General features: G+C 36.7%; 2 protein-coding genes across 2 annotated transcripts in view; one reads left to right on the top strand and one right to left on the bottom strand.

Moving 5' to 3' along the window:
* Positions 1 to 2422: 2422 nt before the first annotated feature.
* Positions 2423 to 6809, top strand: LOC139952838 (DNA-binding transcriptional regulator BolA-like). Its single transcript, XM_071952092.1, has 4 exons — positions 2423 to 2598; positions 3477 to 3610; positions 4397 to 4582; positions 4705 to 6809. The coding sequence occupies exons 1-4, from the start codon at positions 2541 to 2543 to the stop codon at positions 4807 to 4809; spliced, it is 483 nt and encodes a 160-aa protein (XP_071808193.1). The 5' UTR covers positions 2423 to 2540; the 3' UTR covers positions 4810 to 6809.
* Positions 6810 to 6843: 34 nt separating this feature from the next.
* Positions 6844 to 11530, bottom strand: part of LOC139953388 (uncharacterized) — a 30944-nt gene continuing 26257 nt past the window's right edge. Inside the window, exons 36-43 of the mRNA XM_071952897.1 lie at positions 11233 to 11353; positions 10748 to 10828; positions 10352 to 10506; positions 9652 to 9865; positions 8822 to 8957; positions 7737 to 8322; positions 7255 to 7396; positions 6844 to 7080 (exon numbers count right to left, since the gene is read on the bottom strand). Coding sequence (XP_071808998.1) covers positions 6851 to 7080; positions 7255 to 7396; positions 7737 to 8322; positions 8822 to 8957; positions 9652 to 9865; positions 10352 to 10506; positions 10748 to 10828; positions 11233 to 11353 — 1665 coding nt within the window. The 3' untranslated portion in view covers positions 6844 to 6850. The remainder of the gene's footprint in view (positions 7081 to 7254; positions 7397 to 7736; positions 8323 to 8821; positions 8958 to 9651; positions 9866 to 10351; positions 10507 to 10747; positions 10829 to 11232; positions 11354 to 11530) is intronic.

Below are 11530 nucleotides of genomic sequence, written 5' to 3'. Positions count from 1 at the left end.
TGGACAAGCAGTACTGTTAAGAGCACCAAATTCAAACTCTGGTGTTTCTGATCAGCAGAGTGAGGGTTCAAATCCCTAGCCGTGCCACTTGTGTCCTTAAGCAAGACACTTAACCATTGCTTTGTCCTTCGGATGGGACGCTAAAGGCAGTGGACACTATTGGGAACTACTCAAAATAATTATTAGCATAAACCTTTCATGGTGACGAGTATCGGGGAGAGGTTAATGGTATAAAACATTGTGAGAAACGGCTCCCTCTATAGTGCCATAGTTTTCAAGAAAGAATCAATTTCCCACGAATTTGATCTCGAGACCTTCGATTTAGAACTTGAGGTCTCGAAATCAACCATAAAACGAAACATAACTTCGTGTGACAAAAGTGTTTTTTTTTTCTTTCATTATTATCTCGCAAGTTCAATGACCGTTTGAGCTCAAATTTTCACAAGTTTGTTGTTTAATGCATTTGTTGAAATACACCAACTGTGAAGGTTAGTCTTTGACAATTACCAATAGCGTCCACTGCCTCAAAGAATCTTATTACATGTATATTTACTATAGACAAGAGACACAATTTTATAATCCAATGTTATGCTCAAAAAGTGAAGTGGATGCCATTTATGTATCAATGTTTGGACTATTATCAGGCAGGCTACAATAGAACTTGTAAACTTCAAATAATTAGATGTTTAATTGAAGGAAAAAACAGAGATGAGGCAGACACAATAAGAAACTTAGTCTTAAACCTAAAACAATTCAACAAGGGGGAGGCATATATGTTAACACACAAGGGTGAAAATTGGGTGAGCATTTGTTTGCTACTTCTTTTTTGCAGGGAGAATTTTCTGGACCAACGCGACTGAGCTCACTGTGAGAACAAACAACATAGAGACAAGCTTGCAAATAGACTAATTGCCAGATGCAGTTTTAAATAAGAATTCCAAGAGTGTGAAGGGCAAAACGTTTCCTAGCCCACCTTGTTGAGCTGTAAATGGCTTGTGTTTTATTTTTTTTTTCGTTATTTTGTTTCCTTAATAATACAGTAAAACATATAAATAAATAGTGATAATTGAATCACCTAGCAAATTTTTAAATTTTTAATAATATTAATGAGGGTTAAAACAACATTCTCCAAAGAAAATGATATGCAAGTTAAAAAGTGTTTGAGAAAACTTTTCCGGAGGAAAATTTTTCTTTATATGGTCCAACACTGTGACAAATTTTTGTACCTAGTAAAAAGTTGTAGAAATGCCTAAAGCACTAAATTTGCATTTGCAAGTGCAACTAACGAGTGGAGCCTTACATGGTTCTAAGTTTTGGTTAAGTGATAGGAGACTCTTTGCTTGGCAAGTCAAACCATGGTCAAACCACAAACAATTTATTTAGAGACCGTTTTTACATCAATCACGAGAGGTAACAGATTTGCCGTGATTATTCATAGGGACACCTTGAAAAATGGACGTCCTACGATACGAGAAGCATGTAGACGGCGAACACAGCATTTAGTAACGTAGCACAGCATATAGCACATGGTGCACAGGAAAACAAGGCAAAATACTCCCATAAATATAAAACAACATCTAACTAACTTCAGTCACCTAGCTTACTTTCAAAAGTTACCATCCGCATCCTGCCACAACCACCCTTAACCGTAGCTTAGCGTTGAGTGAAGTGTGGCCAACCACGCTGCCAGAGTTTTAACAAAAGTGAAAGAAATCTGAGCGGAAATTTCCACTGAATCACGTGCTAACAGAAAAGAAAAGGAACTTACGTAATACTTTTACAACTGGGTAAATCATCAAAACAAAGGCTCATAGTCGAGGGGTAGAAAACTCCACAACAACAAACAAAAGCTGGGCCCGAAGAAATGCAAGCTGTATTTATGAATGATTTCAATGGATGGGTAATAGCTTTCATTTCATTGGCTTTTACTTTCCGTGTTCTGATTGGTCTGCTCTGTGACGTATAAGTCACGTACACGTCCACGCCAGGGGTCAATTTCATGAATACTGCTCAGCAGGTTTGTCTGCTTCTGATTGGATGGCCATGGATCCTCATTTTGTCACAAAACTCTTAATGGGATTTCGTGTGTTAAATGCCCTCCATTAAGAATTGTGCAGGTAAAAATACGAAGATCTGATTGGTCGACAGCTCTCGAGCTTGGATCCTCATTTTGTCACAAAACTCTTAATGGGATAACGTGTAGTAAATGCTCTTCATTAAGAACTGTGCAGGTAAAAATACCAAGATCTCATTGGTCGACAGCTCTCGAGCTTGCGGATCCTTGTTTTGCCACAAAATTCATAATAGGATTTCGTGTGTTAAATGCCCTCCATTAGAACTATACAGGTAAAAATACCAAGATCTGATTGGTCAACCTGCTCTCGAGCTTTGATCCTAACGAGGATAACGCCCTGTCTACAAAAGCCGTATGATTTTACCTGTGAGTGCGCCGCCACGCACCGACATTGAGTGATCGGCCCTTGAGGGCGCCCTATGTTATTGTTGATGATGATGTACAATAATGGTTGATTTCTACCTCCATGGTTTCAGACACATATTCTACACTTGTAATTGTACCGATGTCTAAGTCTCAACAAGGTGAGACATTAATATGGAGGAAAATATGGACCTGGATTATTCCTTACCAATTCGTAGCTTTAACCAGCTGTGTTATAATTTACACACAGCTCACCGAGACTGGCCTAGAAACAGTCTGTATAATAGTGTATTCATGAATCATAATGATGGTATTCCATATATTATATATTCACTTCACTTCAGCTTGTTGTGTTGGTTTGTTGATTTTCCATCCTTCTCCTTGTCCGCCTGTGTGACCTTCAGTTTTTGAAGCGGATCCTTAGATGCTTTTAGGGACTTTGACTGTGTACCCCCGATACTCAAACAAAGTCAAGTATGAGCTCAATTTCATGGCTCTGTTTTGTGCTTACCGCCGAATCGGAGGATTCCAACCGCTGGGCTGGGTTATAATAAAATGTTGGGAAAGATATTTGCAAATGAATACCTGAATACAGCCAGTACATGTTGTAACTTGCAATTGTCATAATTTTGTAGAAAAAATATGTAATGGATTAATGGCTCGCAATATTTTATACTTTTAAAAATAATGATAATTAATATCCGCACAAGCACGACAAGCAACCATACCAAATAATTTATGGAATTGTTGGTTGCTTGACTCGCAACCATAGCAAACAATTTATGGAATTGTTGGTTGCTTAACAAGCAACCATAGCAAACAATTTATGGAATTGTTGGTTGCTTGACTCGCCAGCTGACATGGCTAGAGGCCAGTAAAGAAACATCTTATTTTATAGTACAAAAGATAAGTACGATACATTCACATTATTTTGGCTTCGGTGTACAACAGTCATGCCAGTATTTATGCGTATTGACTCTTCTTTACAAAAGTTGGGGAGCTTCTCAATATTTCCTTTTTTATTATTTTCCTGTTACAGTATCCAGAGTTCTATTCAGAGCATTACAAGGAACCTTAAAACAACCAAAGCAAGTGCTGATCCGCTATATTAGTATGGACACACAATGGCCGGTACAGGCAAGCATACGAAAGAAGTTGACAGACAGTTTTCAGGTGAGTAAACTTTGATAAGACCCTACTGCCTAGAGGTTGTACTATCAAACCATCCCCCCCAACTCTCCCTTCAAATTGAATCCAATGCGAGTATTGATATAAAAGACATCAACCCTACTGCCTAGATTGTTGTACTATCAAACCATCCCCCCCCCCAACTCTCCCTTCAAATTGAATCCAATGCGAGTATTGATATAAAAGACATCAACCCTACTGCCTAGATTGTTGTACTATCAAACCATCCCCCCCAACTCTCCCTTCAAATTGAATCCAGTGCGAGTATTGATATAAAAGACATCAACCCTACTGCCTAGATTGTTGTACTATCAAACCATCCCCCCCCCAACTCTCCCTTCAAATTGAATCCAGTGCGAGTATTGATATAAAAGACATCAACCCTACTGCCTAGATTGTTGTACTATCAAACCATCCCCCCCAACCAACTCTCCCTTCAAATTGAATCCAATGCGAGTATTGATATAAAAGACATCAACCCTACTGCCTAGATTGTTGTACTATCAAACCATCCCCCCAACCAACTTTCCCTTCAAATTGAATTCAATGCGAGTATTGATATAAAAGACATCAACCCTACTGCCTAGAGATTGTATTTTCAAACCATACACCCCAACTCTCCCTTCAAACTGAATCCCAACCACTACTAATTACACAAGCGTATCTTTAAAACTACCTCACCTGTGATGAGTATTGGCACTTTAAGCTAAGTTAAAGGTCACATGCATGCTTTATCAACTGGTAAAGATCAAAATGGTTGTTTTCTTGCAGCCAAGTCATCTGGATGTTATCAATGAGAGCTTTATGCACAATGTACCCAGAGGCTCCGAAACACACTTTAAAGTAGTTGTTGTGTCAAACAGGTTTGAACAAGAGAGTTTACTGAAGAGGCATCGTCTCATCAATGAGGTACTTCAGGAAGAATTACAAGGGTCAGTCCATGCTTTATCAATCCAGGTTAGTGATTTAATTACTTCATTATAAATATCATGTCACACAGGAATATGAGCAATAATTTGGGTCAAGTTACATGTCATACAACATCCACTATTTACATCCTTGGTTTTCTCCACCTGTAGGCCAAGACACCCTTACAGTGGTCCCAGAATGCATCTCCAACACAGTCACCTCCTTGCTTGGGTGGAATGGCCAGAGAAAAAACAGAACACTCTGAAGGAAGATGACCTAGAGATTGTACAACCTTTAGAAATGACTGATTGCAGTGAACTTCATTGTTCTATTAATTATTCCCTTGTCTGAAGCAAAGCTCTGTGGTGTAGCACTAGAACAAAGAAAACCTGGCCCAAGCATTGCCCCATTGTTTAAAATTCTGCATTTAAGTTGATGTGCAGAAAGGCACAAACACTGGGATTTTGTGTAAAGGCACAAACACTGGGATTTTACGCACAAACAGAAGTATTGTAAAACAAATTAAATCTCCAATGTACCTCATTTAAGAAACTAAGTCTACCTGCATCTACTTAATTGCAAGGCATTTCCTATTTGGGGTTTTCCTCAGACTTCTGAAGCTGTTTGTCTCCCATTCGTCGTGATATAGAATGCCTGTGCTTTTGGTTGTGTAATAAATATCAAAAATAATGTTGTTAAAGATTAAGATTATCAGAATAAATGGACAAAAATTGATATGTAAGAAAAGTTTGAAAGTTTCAGTAGTGTGTATTTAATTAAGCACAACAGCGACTTAAACAAAAGCATTTTTTTGGTACAATAAACTACAGCTGATAAGTGAAGTCCGGCCAATTAAATTAGGTTGCACACATCTTTTGTTTTGAAAGTGTGTGCAATCTTAATTAATCAAATCATTATCTTATTATGTTGTCCATTCATGCCAAAACATGATGTCCATTGTACATTCTTCGCTTAATACTTGAATTGTGGATTCATTCCATTGATGTAAACAATCTGAAAAATACAATATAAGGTTACCATCTTCACATCACATCAGTAAAATCAGACACATTATAATCAAATATAAAACACAAATACAACTATGTACCACTGCTTTTGCATATAGGCTTTTAATTGCATTTCAAAATACAGCATTATATACTTAATTTTATTTTTAAAAGCCATGCATATACACAAAGTCATAATTTTGCAAACAGTAAGATTATTACAAGTTCAGCTTTGAAACATTACATTAATAAAATATCAGTTTTTAATAACGGTTTCTAAGTGGCATGGGAAGAAATACAAAGTGGGTTAATAATGATAAGGTAATTATGTACAAAAGTTGTGAGTTTCTAAACAAAATTCTTTTCACGGAAAAGAAAAAAATAATTGAAGGTTTCACCAGGTCCATTTTGTATAAACACACAAAGAAAAGAGGTTTTAAATTCATCCACACACTGCTGGCAAGGTTACTTGAAGCTTCTATGTAAATATTATTTACACATTCACCTGATTACATTTTAGCTTATAGGGTCTGGGTACTTTTGTAGGACAAAAAACACAATGTCCACAGATTTACATTGAACTTAGTGCCATTGGACACTTTCAGTTAATAGTATTGTCCAAGGCCCACACTTCTTGTATCACAACTTATATAAAATAACAAACTGTGAAGATTTAGGCTCAATCGATCAATCAGAGTCGTGAGAAAATAACAGGAAAACTCACCCTTGTTTCTGCACGTTTCGCTGTGTCATGACATGTGTTTTAAATAAATCCGTAACTCTTGATATCCGTAATTCTCGATATCGAGAATTGATATTGTTTTAATGTTCTTTCAAAAAGTAAAGCATTTCATGGAATAATATTGCAAGAAAAGTCTTTCACCATTACCTTCTGTAAACCCTGTAAATTATTTGTTAATCTGTGAAATTTTATTTTGCTTTTTGTATCGTAAGTGTCCAATGGCTTTAAACAGTTTGAAGAATATTTTAGTAGAAAACTTCCCTGAAAATATTACTTGCCTCGGTGATCAGGAGAAAAAAGTTAATGTAAATCTGTGGACATTGTGTTTGGTGTTTAAAAAGTACCCATCCTTAAAATTGCAATGAAATTAAGTACCATGAAAAAGAAAACCACTTGGATTGCTTTACACAAAGGACTCATTTGCATAAGGTTGGCCATTTTAATCATACTCTGCTGGTTAGTTAAACTCGATTTACAAATAAAGACGTTCAAACTAAATCAAGTGGTCTTCGTATGCTAAAAAATAAGAATAAAGATAATGGAGGAAAACTTTGTTTTGCATGTTATCTACAGTTGTCTCCTTCCAGATCGCCCACGGCCTTTCTTCTTTTTCTTCTTCTTCTTCTTCTTTTCCTGAGGGTTTACTGCTACAGTGGTTTCTTCCTCTTTCTCTTGTTGATTTTGTTCTTGCTCTTCACAAGTTGTACAGCAAACATCACTATAGTTAGGCAAATTGCAGTACGTGCGGAATGAATCAGGGTTACAGATAACACTCTGCAGAGGAGTACACACATCTTCTACAAGTTTGGAGAAAAACAATATCAATCAAATTTAAGTTAATGAGGGTTTAAAACAACCACATGTGCTCTAGATCGATCCAAGTATAACAGGTTTGATTTTACATTTAGAACAATAAAACATTCACAGTTTGAAGTATTTAGGGCTTGTGAACTGTAGCAATGTATTCCTACCTTCTACAGGGCACTCTCCAAGATTGCAGGGACTTGTGTCCATTGGTCGATCTTCAAAACAATTAAATTCTTCAGGATTATCTGTAGGGGCTCCACACATAACTGTACGACTCATGAACCCATCTCCGCAAGTGACGGTACACTGCAAGAAATGGAGTAAAAAACTCTTTCAAGAAGCTTCAACCCAAAATAACAAAAACTTTGGGAAGTGACACTGGTTTTTTAATTATTAAGCTTTTATACTCAAATAGTAAGCCACAAGGGCCAGTTTCCCTTGTCTTTTATTATTTTGTATTTTAAATAAGAAACCACACCCCCTGAAGGTGAACCCTGGCTGCTTCCCTGACTAAATGCAGGCCCAGTATGTTTATCCAGCTGGAGGTTCTTGGTTCAAATCCAAAGTCAATTTGTCTCCGTTCAACCATTATTAAACAAGATTTAATACTGTGATGTAGTTAAACAATAAACAGTCTGGTACTTACACTAGACCAATCCCCAATACTCCAGAACGCTGGACAAATGTCCTGGTTGCAATTCTGACGAGTCGCTGGCTTCTCCTCAATACACCTCTCAGCTGCAGTAGATGACACCTTTCTACCATTTTTTTTGATACAGCGTACCCCTCGTGATTGGACACCATTAGAACCACAGGTATGAGAGCACGGGTTCCATTCATCTACTTGCCACTTAAAAACAGGTGTCTTCTTTCCTCTTCCTGATGGTTTAAAGGGTTTCTTTGTCACTGTAGGAGTGGTTGGTGGTCGAGTTGTTCTTATAGTTGTCGTTGGTGGAACTGTGGTTGTCATTTTGGTGGTAGTCTGCATTGTTGTTGGAGGCTGAGTTGTAGTGGGAGGTTGGGTTGTAGTTTGCTGGGTTGTTATTGGAGGCTTTGTTGTAGTTTGCTGGGTTGTGGTGGTACGCTGTGTTGTAGTTTGCTGGGCTGTGGTGGTACGCTGTGTTGTAGTTTGCTGGGTTGTGGTAGTTTCAGGCAGAGTAGTTGTGATAAGCTTAGATGTGGCAGGTTGTGGCATTTGGGTTGTAACTAAAGGGGCTGTTTCTGGTTCAATTCTTCACAAATGGGGAAAGCAAACAAAGTCTGATTTTAAACCAATTTTGTGTTTTTCTGTTTTCCAGAGGGAGGAAAAAATAGAGTACCAGGACAAACACACTATGAGAGAACCAAAGTTACATAAAATATGATTGACCATTAAGCTTTGAATCTAATAGGGTCAGAAAAGCAAAAGTGGGGTGCTTTATGCAGTACCTATGTTATCCATAAATATAACATTGCATTAATTGTGATGCTTTGAGAGGCATAACTGGATTGATAAGGCACATATTATTATTATTATTAAAGACCTCATACTCGAACATAAGGTAGAAACCTCTTATTGAATTTGGAGGCGTCCAGAGTAAACATTGTACAGGCTTCAATTGGCTTTGGGGAACTTTTTATAACATCTTAATGATGTCTAACGGCAAAACAATTTGGAAATCAAAATACATTAGGAACATTAATGCATAAAACAAAATTGACCACAAGGAAAATGAGAGGCTTCTAGCTTACATAGTTTCATCACAGGATTGTTCATTGCAAGGTTTCTTGGATGCCTTAGGGTTGTAGCTGCCCTGTCCACAAAAGGTTTTCTTCACTCTAGAATCGTCACTGCTCTTAATACACTGGAAGCTATGGAAAGAGAAACCTACACAAAAAGAAAACCCAGAGTAGAAGGATTAATCTCAATAATTCTGATTTGATTGAAAATTCTTTCGAACAATATTGTCTGCTTTTGTATCTTCACATCTGGCTATTAGTTACAACCTCTTATATGTAATGACAGCAACATCCACAGTTTTCCTAACAGGCATCCAAGACAGCAGAAGCCCAAGATCTTAAGAGCACATCCCACCGCTCCTTCAATTCCTTCACTGTCTTCCCATTACCAAGGGAATCAATTTCAAAGTCTTTCTTTTACTTGTTTTTAAAGCCAAAAAATAGTCTCGCTCCTACTTATCTTCAGAACCTTATTTCAAACAAATCCTGCAGTTCTTGCAATCTACATTAATCTTCAAGTGATTGAGCATTCACAGTCAGAGCTAAAACTATAGAAAAATCTCCCTCTTCACATCCGTCAGATAGAACAATCTACCTCTTCACATCCGTCAGATATCGCTTCTTGAATGCTTCAAAGCCATGGCACAAACTCATTTAATTTGATGCCAAGTCTATTATTCAATTGGTGTTTATTCGTATAGATGCTCTTGTTCAGCGCTTTGAAACTTTTGTAAAAGATGCTTTATAAAGTATTGTTATTATCAAAATTAAACACTTATTTTCACAAATCATCCTTCCACGACTCTTTCTCACTATAAACACTTTTACAAATATTCCCTTACCTCCACCACAAGTTCGGGTACACTGAGTCCATCCCATATCCTGCCAAATAAACTCCACTTCTACTATAGGAACATGAGGGGGATCTGTAACAACAGCAGGCGCTGAGAAAATATGTACAGAGGCCGTTTGTTCTGTATTAGTAGAATCAGCAGTTTTCTCTATATAGTAGCTATAGGTTATATTGATGGGTTTGCTGTTCTTTTTCCAGAAAACCTAAAATGGGATAATAATAATAATGATAATAATAATAACATGCATTTATAAAAGCGCTTAATGCAGGGTGTTTAAGCGCTGAAACATACAGTAATTAGTAAGACAATAAAGTGTACGACAACAGTTTTAAGAGGGATGAACTAGCTGAACTGAACTAGCTGATGATTCACATTTTAAAAATTGTACAAACTGCTGTCAGGAAACTTGGGCCATAATTATGTGCTTTTAAGGTGGAGGGTTATTATTCATCATAAAACTTTAGAGGAAGTGCAAACTAAATGTTGGTCCCATAAAGAAACATAACCACAAGGAAAACTGACCGAGTAAATTTGTAAATGATTTTTTGGGGTTAAATAAAGAAAAAATTAACTCGAGCAGGATTCGAATGAAAGACCTCTGGATTATTTTGCCGGTGCTCTACCTGAGCTATCTAGAAACATGGCAGAATTTACACAAATTACTATCTGTAAAAGAATTTTTATTTACCAACAAATCCAGATCTGCTTGAAGTGGCCCAACAGTAAAGACTCTATCCTCATCAGGGGCATAAACAAATCTAGCTCTGCCTTCAATAAAAGAATGTGGTCCAGACTGGGTGCTACGAGCATTCAGTATGTAAGACTTGTCAGCTTTTCTTAATGCTGAAAAAAAAAATCAATACAAAAAAACAACTATCACATCCAAGTTGAAGACTTATTTTTGAGGAATATTAATCTATACATCAAGCATAAAATAACCAATGAATACAATTAAGTTGTGATTCACACAATCTGTGTAAGAGTCATGTAACCTTGCAAGTCTACAAAGTGTTTTACTTGCAAACATGAGCAAACTTTACTACAGTTACAGAAAACCTTCAAACCAAAATAGTTGTAAACTCACCAATAAAGCTATCCGTGTGTGTGTTTTCCCTGACGTCGATATAGCGTGACCCAGCAGGTAATACATCAATCTGTTGATACTCTACAAGCAAGCAAGATAATATAAAGAGAACGTTAAGGTACCTTGATTCTGGCCATCAATAAAACACAGAATAAAGCTACACCCTCAATGACAATTATAGTAAGAAAGTACTGAGACCAAACTTTGGGGAAACAAAAAATGGTAGATCAGTTTGCATGTATGATTTCATTTATTTTTCTTCTGAGGTTTTTTACAAATAATTATTTTGTTCAAAAATAAAGATGTAGCTATAAAGTTTTCAACCTTTATTAACTTCAATTTTTTCCACACTGATCAAGTTTCCTTGGTAAAGCTATATCTTCGGAGTTCTGATAGGGTTTTTTGTGAATCAAATATCAAGAAAATTTGATAATACAATTTGATAAAAAAGGGTGGCTTTCAAACAACATTATAGCTTCTCTTACTTTTCTTTGGCTCACTGTAAAAATGTTTCTGAATGAAGTTACACTGGCTACTATCTCCGTCACATACTCCACATCTGTCTTCGACTTTGCTTGAATCAACAACTTTGTCACACCCTAGTTTCTGTGATCGATAGATAAGAACATTATTTCACATTTTACTGATAGTTGCATATACCAAGGAAAGTAAAAGAAATGGTTTTTTTATATTAAATAACTTCATTCAAATGACAAGTTCAAGGTTTAAAACAAAATGATTACCCTCTCTCAAACACTAATTCACTTAGCATTTTGAACAACA

Source organism: Asterias amurensis, chromosome 21 (genome assembly GCF_032118995.1).
Source record: "Asterias amurensis chromosome 21, ASM3211899v1".
Taxonomy (NCBI): domain Eukaryota; kingdom Metazoa; phylum Echinodermata; class Asteroidea; order Forcipulatida; family Asteriidae; genus Asterias; species Asterias amurensis.
Note: the sequence above shows the minus strand (reverse complement) of the source record. Positions and strands in the feature narration are given on the sequence as shown.